Raw genomic sequence first — 26,708 nt, 5'->3', positions numbered from 1 at the left:
CGCAATAGATGATGCACTAATTAAGCTAAAAACTGTGTTTGCTGCACATGCAAGAAAACACAGTATTGCCCTAAATACAGTGAAACCTTGTTAGTATGAACATCACATTAATGAACTTTTCAAATGAATAAACTTTTCAGAAATCCCCTGCTGACTTATAGTTTCAACGTAGAAATATTTCAGTACTATGAACTTCGGAATACCGAAGTGTTCAAAATAATGATCGCTGTTCAGTTTCCCTGTGATGTTAACAATGCCTCAGTACTACGAAATAATATTCCAAAATCTGGGGATTTTTAGATTTCTGTGTATCCTTTACAGCAGCTGAAACAGTAGGCTAGCAGACGATAAGGTGCACAGAGCAGACGTCGTGTGTGCATGGGTTCGGAAAGCATGAGGCTGTGCCCAAGAAAAAAAAAGACTAGGGCGTTCGGAGGTCACGACACATCAGGTTTTGTGAGCGCACGCTCCGCCCAGAAAAGTGTCGCCTAGCAACAGAGGCGTACCTCTACCTTCTTTCACCCTTCTTTCTACTTCTTCTACTTTCTACTTCTTTCGTGCCGCCGTACTAGCTACGCGCCTGGCACAGTGTAACTTCTGTACTCACGGCGATGCCACACAGTCGCACTTTGGACTTTCCAGACGGTGACGTTCACGCGCGCTTGCGCTTTGACATAGTTCAGGTGTCCACTTTGAGCGAGACAGTTGTGGTGTCCATGGCAAGAAATCTGGAAAACAAACAAAAAGCAAGAAACATTGCTCTTTAGAGGTCACATGGTGCTACCTTTTTGTCGGTAGTTTTCTCGGCGGCAGTGTCCATTTTGCACACGTCAGTTTTATTATACAGTGCTTTGGTGGTGCATGGTGGCAGAATCTATGGAAAATAGCAACAGCATGTGCCGACAGCCAACAGCAAAGTTTTCGTGGAAAGCACATATATGGACAACTAATGAACTGATGGGTTGGTGGGCAGAACAGCTAGTTTTGGGGCTTTCACTATAACGATCTTTCAGAATAACGAACAATTTACCGTGGTCCCCTGAAATTCTTTATATCGAGATTTCACTGTAAACAGAAACAGTTTATTTGTCTCCGGCGACACCTAGCACTGCACAAACACCCGATCCTGGGGTGGTGCGGGAATCGGGAAGAAGGCACTGCTAGCACATTGCTACAGGAGAATGGCTCCCTACCACACGCCGTTAGAGAAAAGTGTCCCCACGGCTATGCTGTATGCTCTTGCGATAATGAGTGGGCAATCTCCATGGGCTTGGGCCTCCAATAAGTGTGGCTAGGCGTAGTATGACCATGCACAAGCTCTAGGCGCCACTATTTGGTTTAGCGTTTGGAAAGTGACCAACACTAGGTAGGCACTTGCTGTAGGTGCAAGGCACCACACACGAGCGCAAGTGCATGTGATGCTCAAACAAAGGGGCCGGCGGACAAATGGAAAAATGTGTACATGCCCTGATGCTGCTTTGGCGAGGTTTCTCTAGCACTCACTCTGCTGATTGCCTTGGTCGTGCCCCCGCTGGCGCCATGGCTGCTGCGGCCAGCAGTGCCATTAACCAGTTCGCATTAAAAGTTACTCCCGACAGCTGTCACAAGTGGAAAGTAGGATGTGTACAAATGGCAGTCGCTTATGCACGAAAAGACAAATGAGTGTTCCATTTAATAGCTCCATGCTAATCTCAGCCCAGTCCAGTAGCTACTGCTAAAACGCATTCTTACACTCTTACTAAAGAAACTTTCATGCACTGTGTATAACATAAGGGTACTGGTAAATTAAAATAATAATTTAAGAAATGAAATCCTATATACTTCAAGAAAATGACGCTGCTAAAGAGGAGAAAGTAAAAAGAGTTTCATCTGCATACGTGGGACACTCTCCATCGGGTGGAGACATGACAGCGTATAAATTTCTGTGGCTGGGCTGTTCTTCGAAAACGCTGGAGTTGCAAAAGAAGGCTGAAGTGTAGGTCACCGAATAGTAGGAATGAGCTCACCTTCGATACGCTGGAGTTGTTAGCGAGCCCAGCAAGTGCCGCTTTCATGATGGTTTGGCGGTCCTGAACTATGGCTGGATGGCGCAGGGCACCGCCAGGTTAGCTGGCCACGATGCTGTAGCCAGAATTGAATGGGCAGCCAGAACAGTGGATGCAGGGCATCTGCATTGTGGCGACCACTACAGAGAGCTGTGGTCTCAGTCTGACATCAGTGGGTCAGTGACCCCGTCCACCTTTAATGTCTATGGCAATTCGATGAACCAGTTGGTGTAGTTTGTTCTGGTTACCCCAGTGCACCACGCGCATTCCTTCACAGCACACACGCACCCACAAACCCCACAACAGTGCAAACCACTGTCCACAGTGTGCTGTGCGATGGAAAGCACAAAGCGTCCTTCACCCCACGTACTGACATGTGAAAAGGGATCATTATCTCCCTGTGCTTTGTGACCACGGAAATTAAAGTCCTCCTTCATTGGCAAAAAAAAATATGTTAACCCTTTAAGGGTCAGTGACGTAAATATACGGTGCCGCGAACAAGTCCAAAAATGGTCGATACCGTATATTTACGGCACCGTCTGTACATTTAAGAAGCGCACTAATTTTCTAACTTTTTCTTTTCTGTCATGTGCTGCCACTATATGGGAATACAGGGAATTTTTTTCACATGCCTTCCTTTCTCGGTTTTCATTGCATGGTTTGTTTTAGAGCTAGTTTGCTCCCGTGCATCTATATACTACCGCTCGCGCACTGGCGTGCGTGCGGACAGGCGGGCAGCGGTTTGGGTTTTGTTCCGTGGGCGGTTTCGGCTTCTTGTGCTTGCAAAACTGATGGCTATCCCGTTACTAATCGCTCAAAGGGCGACCGCCTGTCTCTTTCTCATTCTGTGCTCACAGGGGTGCGCATAGGATGCTGCCGTGCATGCGTTTCCATGGCTTCTTTTTTTTTTTTTTACACTCTCAAAAACTAATTGCCTCTGGTTGGCGATAACATGATTAGCGAAAGTTTGTCACACGTGTTGCTTTTTTGACGGGCACACAACCACACAGTTTTCTTGAGTGCGCACACCTATGCAGTTCTATTACTCTGTGGATGTACATATTAGTGTAAGAGCAGGAACATTCGAGTCTTGTGAAATATTCTTGTGTGTGCATTTTCAAAGCCTTGAACTATGTGCATCCAATTTTTAATTCTTATAAGTTTATTTCGTTTTTTATTGTTGTTATTCATGAATGAAGAATACATATATAACAACTCAAAATATTTTTTTCTCACTTTACGGTCACCTTAAAAAAAATTCAAGTAAATTTCTTTTTTAAGTAAGTCCCGAAGAAGAATTGGAATCTGCAGTTAAAAAAATCGACCCTGGGCGGTCGCATATGGTGAAAAAAAATCGATACTCAAAGGGTTAAAAAAATTTGCTTGCATGTTTAAAGTTTTAGGTCTCAAATATGCTCTTGGGACAAGGGAAAAACAACGAAGGAGTGCAGACGATCAAAAGGACATTTTTTGCACCTTTTATACACCAATCTAGCCAGCCGAATTACTATCAATAGAACACGCTGATGTATTCTGATGAATCGAGGAAGTCCGACTCACCGCGACAGGATATCGAGCCAATATGCTTGCCCTCTTCCACGCTGGACACCAGTGCCTAATCGTTTGCATGTAGTCACACGAACAGACCCGCGAAGTGTGCCAGGCGGCGTGCAAGACGTCCGGAGAGCCTGCCAATCCCAAGAGGAAGAGGCTACTCCCTTTTGTGCCGGAGTAACCCCGCCATTAGGTGGCTTTAGCAGTGTAACACTTATGCCATCCCTCATACTAGTCCGTAACTGCACCAACTGCAGCGGCGCTCAGCTTTTCGAGCAAGCCAGATTACTGGAGGTGCGAGAGCAATGCAGCAAAAACAACATAAAGGGGCGCAAGAGAGTCTAGCCTCCCCACATCCTCTTTAATTGCTACATCCTCTGGCCAAAATGCTACGTGGTCTAACATGAGTGTGTGCTTTCACAAACAAGGGATAGTACATGCGACAGTGGCTGCGCTGAGGAACTGTCCAGGCACTCTTGTCCGCAACCCTTGTGCCAACTATGCCTCTGGGGCACACCGCTGGTGTCAAGTGGTCACCGCAGCTGCTCTGCAGACGGCGTGTCTACAGACTCGAAAGCATGACTCCAGGCCAGTATGAAAAGGTAACTTGGTAGTCGACACGAGAAAGCGTTGCTTGTGCCAATGTGCCCTGCTGCCTAGAGCCGCAGTAGCCATTGGCCTGCTCTTGTCCCAGCCACTGAGGGTTGCAAGCCAACGAAGGTGGCCATTGCACTGAACGTGCCACAGGCATCCCCATTGCCTGGCATGGCTCGAGCATAGTCTGGGGCCGCAGCTGGCAGTGCTGGTAATGAGCAGGGGGCATAAAATTAAATGTGATTCTGCTCACACTGTGTACACTCAGCACACTCTACAAACATTGAAGTAGTGCAAGGTCGAGCAATTGCATATGTATCAACCATGTGGTATGATTTTCATTTTGACTATCAAAATATCAGGCGGCTACTCAGATGCTAAGTTCACGTGAACAGAGCTTGCTTTGAGTCAAATGAGTAATTTTGATTCATGGCGAGGCAAACTAAAATTAGGGAAGCAAAATGTGACACCTCAACGCCACTGTCCACCAGGCTGTGTCCCTCCAAGTGTGATGGGCATCTTCGTAAAGCCTTGAGCCTAATGAGTTGCTACCCTGAGAACTGGCATCCAAGAACAATGCCCAAAATGGGTGAAAAACAGGCAGCTGCAAGGAGATGTCAAGTCTGATAGGTGGCATTACCCAGCTTGGCGTACACAGATGGCGCCGACCATCCCAGTTTGGTGTCGGAGCACATGGTGCCAGGCCGCAATACCCGACAGCCCCTAGCGGCACCTGTGGCCCACAGCCACTGAGATCCCAGAGCCACGACTCCCAGAGTCAGAGAGGTAGAAGAAGCAGTTTGCATAAGAATCTTGGAATACCCACGAGGCTTCCGTACTCACTCACATCAGGCTTGCCAGTGCTCTTTGGGCACTAGGCCTCGATCTCCCACAATGCAAACCATTTGGCTTTTGTACCGATAAATACCTTCCAAGAACTTTGAAAAAGGCTTAGCATGTCGGCAAGTTCAAACACGCCACAGCAACAATCGCCTCACTCTCAAGAAAGCGCGCTGCTGCCGATGGCAATCAAAATCCATGCTAAGCCCATGCTTCAGTTCAAACAAAGGGGTTCTCGAAACGAGGGAAACTGCCAAAACTATTGTCCGATGTCCCTCCTTCCCCGCAAGAACCCTGTGTTGGGTGTCACATAGGGGGATCTCAAGCATGCTCTTGGAACAAAAGAACGACAGCGAAGTAGTGCAGACAATCAAAAGGGCATTTATTGCACCTTCTGGCTAGCTGAATCACTATGAATAAAACGTGCCGAAGGGCGCTGATGAATCGAGGACGTCTGACTCACCATGACAAGATATTGTTACGTGTGGAAAGACACAGACGAAAGATGCTATTTACATGCTATTTACACTGGAGCCTAGCAGCCAGGCTGACACTCGCTCGTGCCAAGGGCACCGACCAACTTCTTCGTCGCTCTTGTGGCGGCTCGTCTCTTGAGCATTGCTCGATGATATCGTAATATTACCTCCCGGCAGCAAAAGCACCGTCACGGTGCTGGTAAATATCCAAGGTGCATGGAGAGTTGTAGGGCTTGAGTCGGGCAACGTGGACAATGTCACTGGTTGTCACAGCGGAGGACATAGTGGGCATGGCTAGAGTGATTTCATAGGTGACATCGGTCACATTGTGTATCACACGATACGGGCCTGCATAACAGGAAAGCAGTTTTTCACAAAGGCCGACTTTACGCGATGGTGACCAAAGCAACACGAGGGCGCCGGGCACAAAATGGACATCACGGTGACGGAGGTCGTAGCGTTGCTTCTGCTCACTTTGAGACACTTGTAGACGAGCGCGCGCAAGTTGGCGAGCTTGGTCAGCATGGGCACTAGCATCACGGGCATAATTACTAATTGAAGCTGTGGCGGGACGGAAGCACAGTGTCCAGTGGTAGCGTCGGTTCGCGCCCATACAAGAGGTAAAACGGGGAAAAGCCAGCAGTTTCAAGACAGGGAGAGTTATATGCAAAGGTAATGTAAGGCGGAGCAAGGTCCCAGTCACGGTGGTCGTCTGAAACGTATTTGGATAACATGTCTGTAAGGGTGCGGTTCAGACGCTCAGTGAGGCCGTTCGTTTGGGGGTGGTAGGAGGTGGTAAACTTATGCTGTATTGAGCAGGCACGCACGATGTTGTCAATGACTTTAGCCAAAACGGTGCGGCTGTGGTGTGTAAGCAATTGACGTGGAGCACCATGCATCAAAATGATATCATGTAGAAGGAAGTCCGCAACATCTGTTACGCGAATGGTCGGAAGAGCACAGGTTACGGCGTAGCGGGTCGCGTAGTCCGCCGCGACTGCAACCCACTTGTTTCCCGAGGCAGATTCCGGAAATGGGCCAAGAAGGTCCAAGCCGACACGATGGAAGGGCTCGGCAGGGATGTCAAGCGTCTGCAGGTAACCAGCAGGAAGCTGGGAAGGCTTCTTGCGTCGTTGGCAAAGTTCACAAGCGGCGACGTAACGTCGTACGGAACGGGCAAGGCCCGGCCAGAAAAAACGCCGACGTGCACGGTCATAGGTTCGAGATATGTCGAGGTGTCCTGCCGTTAGTGCGTCGTGAAGCTCTTCTAGAACGGTGGAGTGGAGGTGTTTAGGTATTACAAGCAGGAACTCGCAGCCGTCCGGATGAAGGTTATGACGGTACAGAGTGCCGTCGCGGAGGACGAAGAGGCGTAGAGCAGCATCGGCTGGAGAGTGTTCAAAACGGTTGATGAGTGCTCTGATGTAGGCGTCACAGCGTTGCTCGTCGGCGAAATGAAGCAGCTGGGATACAGAGAATACGCAAGAAGCACTGGCAATATTGGAGGAGTCAGAGTCGTCAACAGGGTAACGCGACAAACTGTCAGCATCTTGGTGCAGACGGCCAGACTTGTACACCACAGAATATGAAAATTCCTGTATCCTCAAAGCCCATCGACCAAGCTGGCCTGTAGGATCTTTTAGCGATGAGAGCCAGCAGAGAGCATGATGGTCAGTGACTACGGAAAAAGGGTGACCGTAAAGGTAAGGACGGACTTTCCCAATCGCCCAGACAACAGCAAGGCATTCGCGTTCCGTTATGGAATAGTTGCGCTCCGATGGTGCTAGGAGGCGGCTCACATAAGCAATAACGTGATCCTTGCCACGCTGACGCTGGGCTAAGACGGCACCTATGCCATGACCGCTGGCATCTGTACGTAATTCTGTAGGGGCATCAGGGTCGAAGTGGGTGAGAATGGGTGGTGAGGTTAGAAGAGTGACGAGACAAGAGAAGGCGGCGGCTTCTGCAGTACCCCACAAGAATTGTACGCCTTTCTTCAAAAGATTAGTTAGGGGCCTTGCAATTGTCGCAAAATCTGGAACAAAACGATGAAAGTACGAGCACAGCCCTACAAAACTTCGAACGTCTGCGGCTGTCTTCAGAACCGGAAACTCTCGGACAGCGCGAGTTTTGTCGGGATCAGGCTGTACTCGGGAAGTGTCAACGAGATGGCCCAGAAGAGTCATTTGTCGTTGGCTAAAACGACATTTGGACGAGTTAAGTTGCAGCTTGGCCTTTCGAAATACATCAAGTATAGTTGTGAGACGCTCAAGGTGAGCGTTGAACGTTGGCGAGAAGACGATGACGTTGTCGAGGTAGCAGAAGCATGTGGACCATTTGAAACCTTGGAGCAAGGAGTCCATCATACGCTCAAAGGTGGCAGGGGCGTTGCATAATCCAAACGGCATTATTTTAAATTGGTATAGGCCATCAGGTGTGATGAACGCGGTTTTTTCTCTGTCCATATCGTCAACAGCAATCTGCCAATATCCCAAACGAAGATCAATAGACGAGAAATAGCTGGAACCGTGCAGGCAGTCAAGGGCGTCGTCTATACGTGGGAGCGGGTAGACGTCCTTCTTTGTAATGTCGTTCAGATGACGATAGTCTCCACAAAAGCGCCACGTGCCATCCTTCTTAACCAACACCACAGGTGACGCCCAGGGACTCGATGAAGGCTCAATGTTATTTTTATCGAGCATTTTGTTCACTTCATCTTGAATTACTCGGCCTTCCGATCTAGAAACTCGATACGGTCGTCGGTGAATAGGCGCAGCATCGCCAATAAGAATGCAATGCTTGACCGCGAGCGTCTGGCCTAAAAGGCGATCGTAGACGTTGAAAATATCGCAGTAGGACGATAATACTTCGCAAAGGTCTTCAGCCTGCGTTGAGGACAGGTCCGTCGCAACCATTTTCTTTATGTTGGGATCGACGCCTGAGGCTGGCACGAGGGGCATGCTAAGCTCGCGAGAACCATCGGTCAATAACGCTGCCACGTATTGGTCGCCGAGACAATCAATGGTGGCAAGGCAAATACCTTGTGGTAGAATTTGCTTTGCCAATCCAAAGTTACAGACAGGCATGCGAGTGTGGTTCGCAGTAATAGTAAGTATAGTGTAAGGCACGGTGACGTCATACTGTATTGGGATGTTGGGCAGAGGAGTGACGAGGTACTCGCCATCAGGAACTGGTGGGAAAGACAACAGTTCAATGTAGGCTATGGACTTTGGCGGCAGGCGAAGAAAGCCGGTGGAGCGTAAGCGGCAGTGGGGTGCGTCGGAAGGTTCTGCGAGCATCGACAACTCAAGGCGAAGGGTACTGGAAGAGCAGTCAATAAGAGGAGAATGAGGTCGTGGGGCCAATGAGCAATTACGGTGAAGAGAACAGGAGTGTGGCGGCCGGCGATGCTGACACGGGCCATACACATGCCGATGATAGGCACAGTACCGCCATCCGCAACGCGGACGACGCGTACCAATGCTGGGGTGAGGAGCTTGTTCAGTTGTCGTCGGAAGGCAGCACTCATAATAGATGTGCTCCTGTATTGATGAGTGCCGTGACAGGATAGCCGTCAACGTCAACGTCAAGAAGGTTTCGGTTAGTAGGTAACATGAGCAGAGGATTTGAGGGCAGGGTCGACAACGCAGCTGCAGTGCCTAGTTTTCCGGCTGGGTCTGGGAGGCAATAGGCGGCGAAGAGAAGCAGCAGGGTTGGGGCGAACGAGACTGGTGGCGTCGGGGTGAGGGCGAGCGGATGTAGCGAAGGTTCGGAGCAGAGGCATCAGCAGTAGTGGGTTCATGGCGGGTGGCATAGGGTACAGAAGGTCCAAAGGTGCGGGAATAAGTGGCGGCGTAAGTCCGAGCAAGAGGTGGCCATCGGTTGCGGCAGTGACGGGTGACGTGGCCGATGCAACAGCAGTGGAAGCAGATCGGCCTGTCATAAGGGCTACGCCATTCGGACGGGTTGCGGCGAGATGTGGCAGAAAAAGACTTCCGGGGATGAGGAGGGCCGCTAGATAACTGGGGAACACTGGGTCGAGACGTAGAACACACGGTGTTCAGACCCATGTTTTCAAATTCCTGTCTGACGATGGCCTAAATCATCGCAATGGTGGTTGCTGGCGGATCGGGAGGCGTCGTGGAGAAGGCTGGCGAACAGACGGCCTCGAGTTCGTGGCGAACAATACAGGTGACGTCGTCACAGGTGGTGGTCTGACGCGGTCGACCCTCACATGTCGACGTAGCAGCAGTGTTGGGTAGCCGCGCAATGTGGTGTGAGATATGGCAGCTCTTAGCCTGTTCAAGGCGACGGCATTCTTTTATAATGGCGTCGATAGTCGAGACGTTGCCGAAAACAAGCAAATTGAAAGCTTCGTCAGCGATGCCTTTTAGCACATGTACCACTTTATCTGCTTCGGACATATTATCGTCAGCTTTACGGCATAGAGCCAAGACATCGAGGATGTAGGAAACGTATGGCTCTGTAGATGACTGAACACGAGACGCAAGAGCCTTTCTCACAGCAGCCTTGCGCCCAATGGGGTCACCGAACAGTTCCCATAGCTTTTCTTTGAAACTGTCCCAACTGGTTATTTCGTCATCATGTGTTTGGTGCCACACGCGTGGGGTGCCGATGAGATAAAAGATGACATTGGTGAGCATAATCGTTGGGTCCCACCTGTTATTAGCACTGGCATGTTCATAGAGCTTGATCCAGTCGTCAACATCCTGTCCCTCCAGGCCAGAGAACACACCTGGGTCACGATGTGGGGCAACCGTGACGATTGGAGCAGTCGGACAAGCCGAAGCCGTTGCAGAGGCGGGCTCGTCACCGGGAGGCATGGTGATAAGCTCAGTGTGCCGACCACTTCGGAGTTCCGTTGTGAGGACGGGGATCGCCGACCTCCACCAGAAATGTTACGTGTGGAAAGACACAGATGAAAGATGCTATTTACGTGCAATTTCACTGGAGCCAGGCAGCCAGGCTGACACTCGCTCGTGCCAAGGGCAGCGACCAACTTCATTGTTCTCGCGGCGGCTCGTCTCTTGAGCATCGCTCGATAATAGCGTAATAATAGCGAATGAATATGTTCACCCTCGTGATGGACACCAATACCTAATCGTTCACATGTGCAGTTGCACGAACGGTGCCCTACTCTGAAGCCTCTCATGGGAACGTCCCGTGAAGCGTGCTGGCCAGCCTGCGAGACGTCCACACACCCTGCCAGCCCAGAGCCAAAGAGGAACAGGCTACTCCGTTTTGCGCACCAGTAACCCTGCCGTTAGGTAGCATTAGCAGCTATTAGCAGCACAACACTCGTGCCATCTCTTTTACTATTCTGCAACAGGGGTGTAGCTGGGGGAGGGGCGTATGGGACTTCAGCCCCCCTCCCCCTTGAAATTTTTGCGTGCTGTCATGCACCGCCGACCAAAACAAACCCCAGCACGGGAAATCATTCTGGATTTTTTCTAGAATGTCCTTGTCATGCTCATAAAAATATTTCGGCATGAACATTGTGAACTTGGGCTGGGCTTCATGGCAGCGCCCGTACACCAGAAGCCCCATCAGAGCATAAAGTTTTAAGGGCATTTTGATGTTGAGCGAGCTCGTCGCAGCATCTTGCAGAGGCCACAGAATCTACAGAGCATGTGGATTTAAATTCAGAAACTCTATGCATATAAATTTCTCATTAACTTCTGATGCGAAATGTGCATTGACATTTCCAATGTCGTGTTTTATATGTTCAATTCCGGAACTTAGTGGGTTTAATGTTCTTATAAATATTTGACGCCATAGGAGCATTGACTTTTCTAAAGTCGTACATCGGACCATACAATGAGGCAAGCCAAATCAACACATTATCAGATAAGTTGACAAAGCATGCAGTGAGGCCTGATGAGAAGCGTTGTGGTCCATTTGTGCCGTCATGTCACAGAAAAGGATATTAACATCTTTTTCACCTGCACCAAAGCGCCCCATGTCAAGACACTAAAGCCAGCAAAAGTAACTGCGTTCTTATTTTTTTTTTCTACTTTGACTTTTATTCGAGAGGACACATTAAGCCTTTTGAATTTTCTTGTTCTCTGTGCCCATAGACTGCCAGAGTGCATGCGTTTTTCTCATGTTGCCCCACCCGCCGTGTGGCATGCTGCAGTGCGCATTCGTTTTTCTCTAGCCAAGTGGATTTTTGCCCGGCAGAGTTTGGACGCTTTCTGGGTAGCAGACGAGAGAAAAAAACAATGGTTGCACACCGCCATCACTGTGGGGACTTGACGGATTGTAACGCGTTCGCTTGAGGGCATCACCTTCACTTCGTTGTTATAATCGCAACCTCTCCGGAAATTCTTGTCTTGCCAGTGTAGGATACCGAGCAGTTCTCTGTGGACCAAGCATCGCACTTGTTCTTCGACATTCCTTTGGTAGCCACATTAGATGCCCAAAGTAGGTGTTCGATTGTGGCCAACATGCTTTCCTTTGCGATTTTTCATTTCGGCGCCCCCACCCCACAAAAGCAAAAATTGACGTTGCAGCACAGCGAATTGTCGCATGGTGAAAGTTGAATTTTGTTACTTCTTTTGCGGAACGTAATGGCCCACGGGAATCTTCAGTTTCTGGATACTCTTATTATATGATTGTGATAGCAATTACATGGACACTCCAGGCTAATTCCTGCTGTTGCCGTCGCCGTCACGTTTCGCATAAAGTCTAAGGGTGATAACATTGTCACTGCACACCACATACTGTATGTGTGAGTGAAAGCATGGGGGTGCAAGGGGGGTAGGGGTTAGCCGACGATGGTAGCTGTTTTGTGCGCAAAGGAGAAAAGCTGGGAGGAAGGGGGTCACGTTCCGTCACACACAATGCATTGGGGGGGCCTTAGGATTCTGTGAGCCTGTGATTGCGCAACATGTAGATTTCCCTTGTTTGACACATTATATACAGTAACTTTTGCTTAGATACGTAGATTTATTGGAGGCTCACACATATATTTAAATATCTTGTTATGAGGTTTTGCGCAAAACGCAGTGAACTGTGTTTCCAGTGGCACTTTTCTGCCCTTTATCAAGCTGTAGCTTCGCATTTCTATATTCGACTATATCTTTGCATTTCAATTGTATATTTTGCAGAATTCATGATTTTTATATGTGCTCCCTATTGTGACTATAATTTCGGTGCAATTACTCTCAATACATGACTGGTGACAGCTGTTCCTGTGCAATACATTGGAACGAAGGACAGAGTCATTGAGATTTTTTTCTTAGCCGTTGCATATGTACAAAAATGTAAACAAGGTTCTTGAATGTCTAAGTTTCATTAAAATATTTGTCCTCAACTTGTTCATTTCACAGCCTTTACATGTTTCATATCAGCGGTATACATTGCTTTGCTGGTTTTGAACTAATATAGTTCTAAAGTTCCTGTGATATTTTCTTTACTTATTGAATAGACAAAAAACATGAAAGCATTGATATCATTTATTTCTGGCACAATTTTTGGGACATACGAATACATTCTTTTATTTATAAACACATATTTTACTTGTCTTGACAGTGCGTAGCATTCAAGAATTCGTTTGCAGCATCTTCGGCAATGGCAGTGCAGTTATTATTCATGTATTTGATCCCTTAACAGATTCTATAAAGGAGGAGGCTGAGCTGCAATGTGAGTCCCCCCTCCCCTGAACGAAATTTCTGGCTACGCCACTGCTCTGCCACTACACTGACTGCCAGCGGTGCTTAGCTATGTGGGAAATCTGGATTACAGGAGATGCGAGAGCAGTGCCGGGAAAACAACATAAGGGGATGCAAGAGGTTTGAGCGTCCCCACAAAATCTATATACAAGTACGACAAAACATAAAAAAATTTGATTATACAGCTGTACATGCAAAAATAAATAACACTTTCACCTATCACAGCATCAATACACTCAGTACACTCACTTATAAACAAAAGAAACATGTGCACTGCTAAAATACTACAAAACAAGATCAGCAACAAACTGGGCTGGCGCCAGCTTATTCTCGTGCACAGGTCGTAAAGCTAAAGAAGCTAGCCCACTGAGGCTAAGCATGAAACTGAGCTTCTTTGGTTGTGGAAGAGAGTCCACCGTCCAGCAAAAAATCATACAGATGACTGCTTCCTCATGTTGTACCGGTGCATGGTCTGAATGTGGTCCGACACCCTGGGTGTGCCCTGTTGCTTGCACGTAATGCCACTGGGCACAGGCATGAGCTTGTAGGCAGCCACAGTCACACTCTGTATCGGTTTCATCACACTAGACGGTTTACCACCCCATAATTATTACCATTTGATAGGCTTGGCAAGAACAGCAATAGCCAGATAATGGCAGAATTCATGGTGGTTTAGGTCACCGCTTGGCTCAATGTTTAGAATGTTTGGAAAACCCTGGAGCCGCTCAAAAGATCAACTAAGGATTTGTTATGAGAAAATCACAACAGTGCTTCTCTTAGACTTTTGGGCACAACTACTGTAAACAGGTTCACAGGCTCGTTATTGGAGGCTATGTATTTCAGCAGGAACCCATCATAGTCCAGCAAATATGAATCCGCCGGGGACCCTGCAACACATGCTGATTCCGGCTACCCCTGCGCCTGCTGCAATACCAGCTGTGTCTCGGCGCTGAGTCTCGGTGCTGTCACTCTGAGAACGGATCATTTTGCTGGGCCTTCAGTAGCTCTTGGCTGCAGAAAGCGATTCCAATTCTCCCAAAGGGGATCTGGTCTTGTCTCCACTTGGGTCTCCAGCCAACCCTACTGCTCGCGTCAGCAGCATAGGTTCGCTTTTGAGAAGCTTGCCCTCTAGCCCACTTTGCAGCGCGCTGCTTGCCTGGAAAGCAGAATGACAGGTTTGCCTGCCTGCGGACTCATCCTTCTCTCTGCTCGGTGGCTCATTTGTCATTTCGCCCTTGACTCTTGCTGGCACAAAGGCACTGCTGGCGGCTGTCGTACCTAGAGGAAGACTCCCGGTGGAAAATGGAGCACAAGATAGCATGTTAGCTACCATGTTAAGAGACCTTTATGTGTCATCCAAATGGATTGCACATGCGGCCGGAGGACATTCAGTGACACGGCATCTGCCAGCACTAACAAAGGACAAACGTCACTAGGCCTAGCAGAGATAACATGGCGAGCCCAATTTGTAAAGGCATACTGGCTCAGCTTCGTGCCCCTTTGAATCTGCATTGGGAGCCAGTGTGGAGCTGCTAGGAGCCAGTATCTCTCAGGAGTACCAAACACCGCGGGTTCAGGCTTAGCGAGCTGCTGTGTGTGTGCTTGGACCACAATAGAGAGGGGCTCTGAGAACTGCACGAACCAAAAGGGCTCCAGTGCCAATGGTGCAAAATAGAGAAAACGGCTCTGCTAGCGTGCGCCGATGCAGGAGGATGGCTTCGAACAACGTGCTGTCAAGTGCCCTCATGGCTATGCTGGGTTCTCTTGCAATAACCTCACTTGCAAGAGCTAGGGCAACCTCTGTTGGCTTGGGCCTCCTATAAATGCAGCTCGGTACTGTACGACTACGCGCGAGCACAAGGCACCTCTTTTTGGCTTAGCGTTTGGAAAATGACCCTCACGAAGTAAGCGCTCACTGTAGGCGCAAGGCTCCGCAGACGAGTTCAAGTCCGAGCAATGCCCAAAAGAGCTAGCAGATGAGACGAAAAATGTGTATGTAAGCTAATGCTGTCCCAGAGAGGTCTCCCTTGCTCTCTCTCTGCTGATCGTGCTGGTCATACCAGCGCCAGTGCCATGGCTGCTGCTACCAGCAGTGCCAAGTGCCACCTCCACAAGCGGGTTCATGTGAGAAATCGCCCGTGACAGCTGTCGCGGGTAAAAACGGGGATGTGTACAGACAGCAGAATAGGTGCAATGCCGACGCAAAGGCACTGGGCGCACCTGAATCCCGACAAAACTTTATCAAAGCCACAACCACATGTATGTCACAAAGCTATGTGGCTTCGTGTTCATATTATTTAAATAAATAAAAGACACAATGATAAATGTCATCGTAAATGACGAAGCCACCTGTAAGCCACACAGAAAACAAATTATAATTAAGGCACCCAGGGTTAGCAAACAGAAAACAAACACGAGAAAGAGAGCTGAAGTTCATGCAAGTAAGTGTCCAAGGTACACAAAGAGTGCTTACAGGCAAAGTGGGTATAATGTACAGTCAGGATGGTGAGCGTGTGAAGAGCAGATTGGAGCACCTCTGTAGATAGTGCTCGGCACAGCATTGAACCTTGTGTATGTTGCCAGCGGCCGGATGCCCTATCGACGCTTGTGAGCTGGAGCTTGGCTGAGCTATTGGAGACACAGGCCAGGCCTGGGCTGGAAGGCTTTACGAAGGTTATGCACAGGAAATTTTTTCGTAGAGAAAGAATGGTGCTGCCACAATTATTCCATTTGTTTGTCAGTCATTTGTTAAACAGCAACATGTAACGTGACCATGAAACCTTAAATACCACTTTTTATCTACATTCCCTTAACTTCATGCTGTAACTGGCTTTCTGTACCATGTCATTCAATTTTGTTTAACTTATCCTCTCTGCAACATGTTCTCAGCAATTTCTACTGCTCTATGAACTTTCGTTTAATTACCTTGCCACTTCATCATCAAAAATTTTCGTCCAGTTAGTTCATGTGCATGGAAGTTCTTAAATAAATAGGAAAAGAAGAGCCGCCACCGCCCATGCTTTTGAAGGTTCTACTGCATTTTTGCTCCAGCTTTTGCATGATTAAGCAAAGCACAGTGCGCACTCTCTATGAAGTGGCACACAGTGTACTATCAGCAAACGTGCCTTTTCTGGTAGTAAACACCCAAATTAAGTAAGAAGTGTGTCGTGAACACAAACCAAGCAAGTGAGACTGGCACAGTGTCTAACTCAATATGGAGAGCTGCAACTTGTATTACCCGGCCAATTTCATTGCTTGGAGAGCACGCGCTGCTCTCTGTAGTTGCCAGGTCCACCCATCCTTGGCACAGTATTTCGAAGCAAGGAATTCCTGCTTTTCACGACTTCCGTTACAGGCGGTAATGCACGTCGCATGTATGTTTCATGCACTTTTGAATCTGAAAACCTGCGCAGGTAGCTCAAAACAACACACAATACAGTCTATGCTCGTTACAAAGAACCCGCATACAACAGACTTTCGGATATAACGGACATTTCAGCCTTAGTTTGTTTTGCCTATTTTATTAATGCAACGAAGTTCAACTATCGGCTACAGCGGACGAAATTAGCAGCAATTTGTGTCAAAATCGGGCGTATAAAACGAACTTCTGCCGTGTCGACACAGGCTGGCAACTGACTAGTGAGGGTCAGCTGACGATCACGGCTCAATGTCTTGCGCCTGAGGGAGGGAGGAAAGCGAGACGGGAAGGGGAAGGGGAGGGGGCGGAGGGGGAGGCGAGTGAAAGAGGGGGGGGGGGTCCACTCCGGTGGCTGCTGTTAACGGCTAGGCCGCGCGGGCTCTGTATCTTGAAAGCGATCTGCAATGTGAACAAAGTCCGTGCGGGCCTTATCTTCAAAGTGATCTGCAATGTGGACGAAGTGCGCCCAGTGCGAGTTACTTCGTATGTGCTGTGCTTCTGATGTTTAGTTCGTGTTGAAGCGAGAGACAGTACGAAGATAAATTCGCTCGCTGCTGCTGCCGCACTAATCTTGCTTAATTTGCCATCACAATCGATGCTTCGCCTGAGATTTTCTTGTTTGTTTTTGACTTTGGATGTTCATCACTCACTCTTTTAAATAAAATTGTTAGACATCGCGACGAACGTTCTGGAAGTGAGGCATCTCTGATATTACGGACTTCGGATAAAACGGACAATTTTTGCCGGATTATCAGAGTTTGTTGTAATGAGAGTCGACTATATGAATGAGACCAACGTTACTGTATAGGGTGGCATCTCATCTGTACTACCCAGCCAACTCTTTGTTCACCACCATGCTGTGCCATAGTGCATTCAAAACTCCAGCCCGTCTGCCCTGTGATACACTCTGGTTAAAATGTTTGCTTTGTGGTACGTTTACATTTTTTACAGGCGTACAAATGTACTTATATGGGTAACAGCCGAAATTTGCCACTAGTCATTGCGATGTTGCGTCCATGTGTTCATGTTAACAGTGCAATTAGGCAGGGATACGGCACTCGTGGTGTCATCTTCTCGTCTCGTGTCCCTGTCTAATTGCGCTGTTAACACCAAGATGGAAAACCAACAAGCCCAAGCTGCTGTTCTAGCGTCCATGTGGTTGCGCCACACCACTGCATGACAGAGTGACAAAGTCCTCCCATTACGTCACTTGTCCCTGTCGCTTGAAAATCACGTGCATGTGGTTGCCTCTCTGAAAGATTGATCTTATTAAGCAAGTTTCTCACGAGACATGCAGTTTGTGACTGACCTTTTGAGATAAAATGTGTATTTGTGCAGGTGCATTTATACAAAGCTAAGTTATGAATTAGTTAGTTCAGAGCTTTTTCATATGCAAATATAACATAAAAAGAAAGAATGCAGGTTTTGTGTACTATGTCTGTGGTTTCTCACCAACAAGTGTCAGTGTGTTGAGCTTAGATGCCCACTCAATCACGTCGACGTGCTAAATCTTGTAATGGGGGAACACTAGTGAACAGAGGAGTATCACAGGAACAACAGCGTCTCTGACAGAGCTTTCAGAATGGAAGCAAGATTATTTCAAGATAATTTTATTGTTAACACAAGATTGCTTGATACAGCACACTATTTACATTATGAGTAGGCACAAGTGCCTTGACAATATGATGCTAAATCAAATCAGTTTGTTCCCACCAATGGTAAAGTAAGGTACACGTAAATCATCTGGGCCCACGCGAGGAGCGCTAGATATGGTAGCGAGACAACTCGATATTGTGCATCAATTTCGTGTACAACAAAGTTATACAATCATTGGAAATAAAAGCAAAAATTAAGACCCACAAGAACTTATATAACACTAACAAAAAAAGAAAAGTTTACAATGGATTTGTGTATTGATCTCTTCTGAAGAACTTTTTGATATTGGCAATTAAAACATGACTTGTCTTTATGTTTGTAGGTACTTACAGTAGTTCCATATTATGGCAGCAGCATAGACAATAGTTTTACCATAAACATTTTTAACACTTGGAAGGTTAAATCAACAGTTGAAAAAATTTCTTGGTAGACGAGGTGGATAGACAAAAGCAGATGATGGTAGTGGGATGTTGTAATTTAATATGTGTGTGATCACACAAGCCAGCTTGTAACCCCTCATAGCAAAGAATGGTGTAGTGGAGCGGATCTATCTGCAAATTTACTGTGTAATTATACCAAGGGCTCTTTTTTGTAGTATTATTATTTGGTTTAAATACGTGTTATATGCAAGCCCCCAAAGCTCTATACAGTAAATCATGCGGCTGCGAAAAAAGGCAATAATATAGATTTTTCAGCGTACAAAGTGGAAAAAGCTTTCAAGCTTTTATTAGGACAAAACAAGCTTAGCTTAGCTTACTGCTTACTCAGGTTATATGAGGATTAATGTTAAAAGTTGAATCGAGAGTTATGCTGAGATATACCTACTGATCGACCCATTTGAAGAGGCTTGTGTCAATTCGTAGGTCAGTTAAACTGTTTTAGATTTTGTAAGGACTAGAGAAAACAATGTACTTAGTTCTTGATGTATTTATTGTCAATTTATTCTGCAAGAACCATTGCTATATCTCAGAAAGATCTCTATTAGCGTGACTTTATACCATTTCAATTTCCTGACTGGAAAAAAGAAGAGCTGTGTTGTTCGCGTACATAATAATATGGCTGTAATTCAGAGCATTTGGCAAATCCTTTAAATATAAAGAAAAGAGTAATGGTCCCAGCACTGAGCCCTGAGGCACGCCACACAGGATTGAATGAACATTAGATACAGACCTATCTATTTTAACACATTGTTGTCAGTCAGAGAGATAGCTGGGAAGAAACTGTTTAGCTGGGCCTCTTAATCCATGCCATTCCAGTTTTGATAACAGTGTGTCATGACTGACAGTATCAAATGCTTTTTTAATGTTAATAAAAATGCCAACTACATATTGTTTGTTATTTAAGGCTTTGTTAATAAATTCACTCGCACCGTTCAGCCATGGATGTTAATCTGTATTTACAAAACCCATGTTGGTTATCTACTAGATATTATATTTATCTAGAAAACGAGTGAAACATTTAACCAATAATTTTTCAAATGCCATGTTAAGGACACTAAGTATTGATATTGGTCGGTAGTTTCCAATGTCACCTTTACTTCCGCACTTGTATATAGGAGTGACTTGAGCTACATTGAAAGTGTCCGGATATGTAGCCATATAAAAGGATATGTTAAATAATTTTGTCAAATGCTCACTGAGCTCCTCATATGTGGCTTAATGATAAAAAGGGGGATTTTATCTATACCCGATGATCTTCCTCCCGTCATTGTTTTAACAGTAGAAATTATTTCGTCATGAGTAATGCCATACAAATGAATGATGTATAGGAGCTGGGAGCTTAGGGATTTCGTGCATGGTAAGCTGTTTTGTAAGAGTGGGCCCTATATTACAAAAATATTGATTAAATTCTTCAGCAGGGCTTTCTGTGATTCTTATAGGTGGGATAATTTCTGCTAATAGTGCATGATCCTTGCCAGAAATTTTAATTAACTGTGTTCACTATTTTCCACGTCTTTCGCGGAGCATGTCGGTTGTTGTCAACAAAGTTGGTATGGTAACGCTTTTTACATTTTCGAAAGAGGGTTAGAGTTTTATTTCTGCGTATTTTATACTGGCTACAATAGTACTCATTGTCTATAAATTCCTTATGTTTTCTATACCACTTGTCTTTTGTTTGTATAGCAGACAAAACCTTAGTTGTTACCCACGGACATGTTGAGTGAGAATAATAAGACCTAGCACGAGTAATAGTTTCTTTAAGACAGGATGTGATAACATTAATCAGGTGGTCAAATTATTTATTAATATTTATATTGTTCTGAACATTTATCTGTAGACTGCGTATATGCAAGCAGGTTGTGATACACTGTTGTAATTTGTGGGAGTTCCTTCGGTCTACCGGGGCGCAGTCGCTGCTGTGCCTAAGGCTCCGGACTTATTCGCCATTGCGAGGAAAACCTCTCCCAAATGCCTGCCCCTCGTCCGCGCGCTGCTTTCCCCGGGCGCCGCGGCCGCGTCCCGCGACGTCATGCTACGCAGCCCTGCGATTGGGTCGTGGGGCGTGACGCAGGGAAGAAGCCCCGACTGGGGACGATTGCCGTGCGCGGGGAGTCGTGCTGCGACAGGGACGAGCGCCGGTTACGAGGCAAGCTGCAAGGTACGTGAGCGACCAGCTATTTGTGTCCCTAACGCCCCGGCCTGGGGACCTTCACGTGCTTTGTCAGCTTGCGTAAGTGTGGCTTGCTGAGTGGCTTTGCGTTCCGCCCTTGCGGTAGTCGCAGGTGCTCAGTGCGTCACATTTTGCGTGTCCGAACCGTCGCAGACCATTGTCGGTGACGGGAAGCGCTAGGTAGCGTTTGCGAACGCATTTCGGCCCGCGCGCGTAAACCATTGTTCGACGCGGCGTGTAACCCGCCTTCCTCGCCATCGGCAACCGCGGGCGCCGAGTGTACTCCATGTGTTTGGGTGCAGTCTGGTACATGTTGGCCATTTGTGATCAATAAACGCCTTAACTGTCCTGGACGCCTTGTGTTCCTGGGAGAGTGCCAATGCGTACGGCCAGAGCCGGCCAGGTCTTTCGGCTCGGTGCTCGAACCTGCGGTGGGTCTATCGCCGTGCGCCGTCGTGCCGCGTCGTGAGGCTCCACTTCTCAGGGGCCACTTGGCGACGCCGTGCGCGGAGACGTACAGTGAGCCCACAAATTACATGAGAAAATGATCTGAAATGCTTGCATCAGTAGCACCACAGATAGCCAGTGAACTACCAAAGTATATATAATGTGGTCTATGAGCGGTGCTGGGGGTAACTTGAGTTGGTTGCTTTATTTGATTAAAAAACCCATTCGATTCAGTAAGGTTCAGGTACGGTGTACTGTTTTCATTTAAAGTGTCAAGGTTTAAGTCGCCACATATAACATCAGATTTATTCATAGAAGCGAAAAATTGCAAGGCAGGTTTTGAGGCATCTAAAAAAGGCTAATGTGTGAACTTGGCGAATGGTAGAGAATACCCACGGTTAACTTTGAGCTTATTTCGAGGAATAAGAAATCATGTGCCTCAGGAACTTGGCATGTCAGTTTTGGGCAGTGCTTAAAAGAAATACTCTTTAAATATATAATGCAACTCCTCCGCCATGAGCCTTTGTTGGTCGCGAGAGATAAATGGAATGAAAATTTGGTATGTTAATGAATTCATTAGGGTTCAACCACGTTTCTGACAATGAAAGGATGTCATACTCAAACGAAAGGGAAAATAATAAAACCAGTAGAGATCAGTGTTCTTATTTACGCTTTTAATATTCCAGTGTAGTGTCTTCAGATTGTGTAGCTGAACATGCAGGGTTAAGTGCGATACACGACACATTTCTGGAATCAGATTACGTAGAGTAAGGCTACTAAATCGCACAAGTTAAGGCTCGCTCCGAAGTTACTTGAATGACAGACGAGAAGAAAGGGGTTAACCGAGGGGCCCGATTTTTATTAGTTATATCATAAGAAGCCAACAAACACTGACTCCAAGGACATTGGTATCAGTGTTTGTTGGATATTGGTGTCAGTGCTTGGTGTCAAACACTGACTCCAAGGTCCTTGGTGTCAGTATTTGTTGGCTTCTTATGATTTGAATGATAGACGAGCTTTTAGTCTTCGTTGCTAGAATTTTCCCATTGGAAACCCATGAGAACTTCCAATCCTTAGCCTTCCTTCTTTGATTCCAAGCAAGATCTGCAATTCCAGACACAGATACTCAATGTATATAGGATTGTCCTCTTGGAATCCCAAGCTAGTAGTTGAAGGTTTGTTCCTTTTAGCCAGTTGAAGCAGTTTGTCACGGATATTGCGGTATGCAAACTGGACAACAACATTGCATTTCACCTTATTTTTGGTCATAACGTGATGAGCAACATCAATGCTTGAGGAAGAGACTTCCACACCAAGTTTAGTTCCAAGTGCCTGTATGGCATTCTCAAGGTTCTCGCCGACCATGACAGGAAGACCCTTAATTTTTAAGTTCATTGCTCTACTGTATTGTTTCAGACCCGCATCTTTCTTTGTAGGAGCAGGTTCTTACTTTAGTTGCAAGTTTTCTTTTTTCGTTTGGTCATTGTCATCTTTTAGAGACTTCAGATCTGCGCAAGCGCTTTCAAGCTAGGGCATAAAATCATCAAAGGAGCTGCTAATATACACAGTGGCTGCCTTGATGTCGTCTAGGTCTTTACTGATTGTTTCAATTTTGTCAAGCTTAGATGACATGTCCTGAACAATCTTTGCTAATTCCTTGATGGTGCTAGGTGCCTTATCTCCCATTGTAGGACCAGAGCAGCGAACGACTCGGATGAGGTAAGTGAAAAAAAGCACCAGAATCAAGCACCTGAAAGATGGTGAATGGCATTTTAGCAGCGCACTTCCATGCGTACTTTTCTCACTGAGTTGCCCGCTGCTCTGCGCCGAAGTAGTTCCACTGTGTTGCTGTTTAGTTGTAGCACCGACGCTGCGCAGGCACAACGTTGTTTTTGTGTCAGCAGGGCTGAAGGGGTATCATCCAGGCTATCTAGCTAATCATCATGTTGATCTGAAACATGAGTGGCATTTTAACAGGGCAGTTCCATGTGTGCTTTTCCCACTGAGTCACCAATTGCTGTGTGCCGAGGTAATTCCGCTGTCTTGCTTTTATAGTTGTAGCTCCGACGGTGTGCAGGTACAACATTGTCCTTTAGTCAGCAGAGCTGGAGAGGTGTCATCCAGGCTGTCCAGGTCATCACCGTGTTGATCTGAAAGATGGTGAACGGTGTTTCAGTAGTGCAGTTCCATGCATGCTTTTCCCACCGAGTCTCCCGCTGCTTTGATGTCACTGATGAATTGCCTGCATGGCTGTCACTCTAGCCACGTTTCTTAAAGGCTAGCATAAGTGCACTGCAATACTACAGAGTACTACGTCAATATCATGAGCAGTTTCTCTGCACTGTGGCAGCCCTGCTCAGTGCCTTGCGGTCGCAATAGTCGTTGTCACCGTCTTCACAGTCCCCATATTGCAGCCTTCGCATCAGCAGCTGGACATTGGGAATTTTCCTTTATTGCGATAGCAACTATATGGGCACTCCAGGCATATTTTTGCCATTGTCATCGCCGTGATGTTCCGTATACAGTCCATGGGCAATAACACCGTCGCTGGGTGCGACGGTGAGCCAACAATTGCAGCTCAATCTCTTGCATTTGCGAGGAAGTGGGCAGGAAGCACGCAGTCTTCTGTCATACACAAGGAACCAACCAATGGAAGGGAAGGTAGAGGGGCCGTTATACTTTGGCAGCAATGCAAGGTTGTGCAGGTCTTTATCTTGAAAGCAATCTATTTTGGAGACAGAGTCTAGGTGGACCGACAGCTGTTAGCTTTGCATGTGCTGTGTTCTTGCCACTCAGTTTGCATTGAAGCGATAGACAGCATGAAGGTCACTTCACTCGCTGCTGCTGCCGCGCTTCCTCACGCCAGCGTTTTGACAGCAAGTGTCCGTGGTCATTGAGCGTGATGTGTGCATGTTTGCCTGTGCGCGCTGACACCAGGCTTATTAATTTAGTTAGTAAGCAACTGTTTACAAGTTTATACGGCGAATAAGACTACTATCCTTACTTCGTATAGCTGTCTACTAATTTGCTATTGCGTTCGATGCTTCACCTTTTGGGCTAAACTGCGGCTTTCTTTTCCCTTTTCTTGAGTGATTCGACCCAGTCCAGCTTGGAGATGGTTCAGTTCACAAGCTGCATGCCAGGATGTGTTAAAAATAGCAAGATGCATAAAGGTATCAGATGCTTAAACAAAAAAAGAACAGGAAGAATGGATCTGGAATATCAGCAGGGCGGAGAGAATGCTTTGTTCTCTGCTTCTTAAGTACATACAGTTATCATTTAGTGAAATATGTAGAGTGGCCAGCAGTTTAGAGAAGGAGAGAAAAATGCAAAAAAAGCTTTTCAACTTCGTCAATAGAAAGCTCACAAGCACTCAATTCTCATTGCATGCAGGGACTTGCATCTATGTTCTAACAATTTTAAATGATTTAGCACTCAGTGTTGCTGCTCTGTCCTCGCCCATACTTCGTGCTAAGACAGCATTTCTGATACTGCATTGCTCAATAAAACACTTAGAATCGTTTGTACTGGTTCATACTCGACAGGCAGTGAAAGCCAGCGCATCCGCAAAAGCGAACTTCTGCAATGGCGGAGTGCGCTTACGGTAGCGATTTTTCTATAGGTGCTGGACACAAAAATGTGGAGTGCTCCACTGAAAAATGGAGATTTCATAAATTCAATATTGCTGTGAAATTCAAGTAAAAACAAGGCAGCGATTGTGTGCTAATTATTCCTTCAAGTTTACTAGAATAGAAACACGCCACAATATATTGTAATGTTGCTTCTTAAGAATGAGCATCATTCCTAGTGTACAGCTGTGTTGTTACACAGCATTGCCACGTTTCAGAAGATATTCCTGCGAAGGAAATCCTACGACGACCACAGTTAACGTAGCTGGTGTCAATGCAGTCGAAGGACGACTGGCAAGATGGCGGTGCATAAACAAGGGAGGGCTGCTGACATAGGTTTATTGTTTTATTGTATGGACAATGAGCGAGTTCACAGCCTTCCTGTTGATGATGTAATGGCCAGATGGTCCCATAAAACACTATGCTAATGTAAGCTTTGTTGCCAGAGAAGGGCAACAAACGTAAGAGAGCTGCGGCATCCTTATGTGTACTGTGAGCGAAACGAGAACAAGGTGAAAGCAGGCACCAACGTTTCGACAAGTGGACTTGTCTTCTTCAAGGCGACATATGTCCACTTGTCGAAATGTTGGCTTTAGCTTTCACCTTGTTCTCATTCTGCTCATCGTCTTGAATTTCCATCTCCCATGTTTATGTGTACTGTGAAATTCAAAGTCCCCAGTCATGCAAGTACCTCGTGCACATTTTGGAAGACAATGGAAAATTTTCTTGCCATTGGTTCAAATTTTGGTGCAGAGTTGTGTAGGTTCCCCCTTCTCTAATCTCGCTCAATTTTCTTCAAGCTTACAGGGGGCACTTTCTTGGAACTTTTGTTACTCCTGAAAGGAAAACTCTGATGTCCACAGAATTGATTGGCACATAATAAAGACACTTCCAGAGGTCCGCAACTTCAACTTTGTACAGATACTGCTGTGAAACACTTACGGAAACAGTTCAAGTGTCCAAAATTTCAAAGGCCAGGCAGACTGCTCACATGTTATTGTTTGCACTAGCTAAACTTGCCATAGTTGCAGCCCGTGTCAATGTACCAGAAGCATAACATGTTCATGTGGTTGTTCTGATGCTGCAGCTGGAGCGCTCGGAGGATGGCTTCTCTGTGGTGGCTGACTACCTAGGCCGGGGCCTGTTTCAACGACTCACGCTGCTGGCACCAGCCACAGCAGCAGCAGCAGGCCCACCAGCAGTAGAACTGAGGGCAGCCAGGTCTTGATCACAGCCCATGTGCTGCATGGAAAGTATGCTGCGTATGTTGATCACTGCATAGGACTAGAAGTGGTAGAGCGCGTACGCCGGGTTGAGCAAAACCAGGCCTCATGACAGCAGCTGCATCATGTGATGCCATGTTTTCCTGCCAATTCATCCACCTGCATTTCTTGTGTGCTGGTGGATGGTGGTAGCAGGTGTGTTCACTCACAGAAAAAAAAAAGTGCAGCTTTCTTTGTATGCTGCCATTTACAAGGGACTTTAATTTGCCATCCAAGCAGTGAAACAGTTCACTGTCAAGACTTGAAAGTCCTGACACAGTGGCTACATAGTGCTGTGCAAAAATGAAAAAGAAAGAAAGAAAAGCAAGCAGCAAGCACATTTTAATTCTGTGACCTGAGTGCAGTGATGGCTTAGTTGGTCCTTGTGTCCCAATTAAGCTGCAGAAATGGCTGGGGCGCAATTCAGCTCCTTTAGAATAAGGAATAGATTATTTTCTTTGCAAAGTGCGGTCAGTGCTGTTT

General features: G+C 46.7%; 1 protein-coding gene across 4 annotated transcripts in view; it reads left to right on the top strand.

Annotated features, from left to right (window-relative positions):
• Vps11 (vacuolar protein sorting 11) overlaps window positions 1–26,708 on the top strand; it is a 152,533-nt gene that overhangs the window by 125,302 nt on the left and 523 nt on the right. For 2 of the 4 annotated variants that reach the window (XM_065435343.2, XM_065435341.2), the window contains 2 exons: window positions 20,789–20,875; window positions 26,051–26,216. In XM_065435343.2, coding sequence (XP_065291415.1) covers window positions 20,789–20,875; window positions 26,051–26,191 — 228 coding nt within the window. In that variant the 3' untranslated portion in view covers window positions 26,192–26,216. Of the gene's footprint in view, window positions 1–20,788; window positions 20,876–26,050; window positions 26,226–26,708 lie in introns of all 4 variants that reach the window. The other 2 variants (XM_065435342.2, XM_065435345.2) reach the window with 2 other exon arrangements.

This window comes from Dermacentor albipictus, chromosome 2 (assembly GCF_038994185.2).
Source record: "Dermacentor albipictus isolate Rhodes 1998 colony chromosome 2, USDA_Dalb.pri_finalv2, whole genome shotgun sequence".
NCBI classification, from domain to species: Eukaryota; Metazoa; Arthropoda; class Arachnida; order Ixodida; family Ixodidae; genus Dermacentor; species Dermacentor albipictus.
This window is presented reverse-complemented; position numbering and strand designations above follow the sequence as displayed.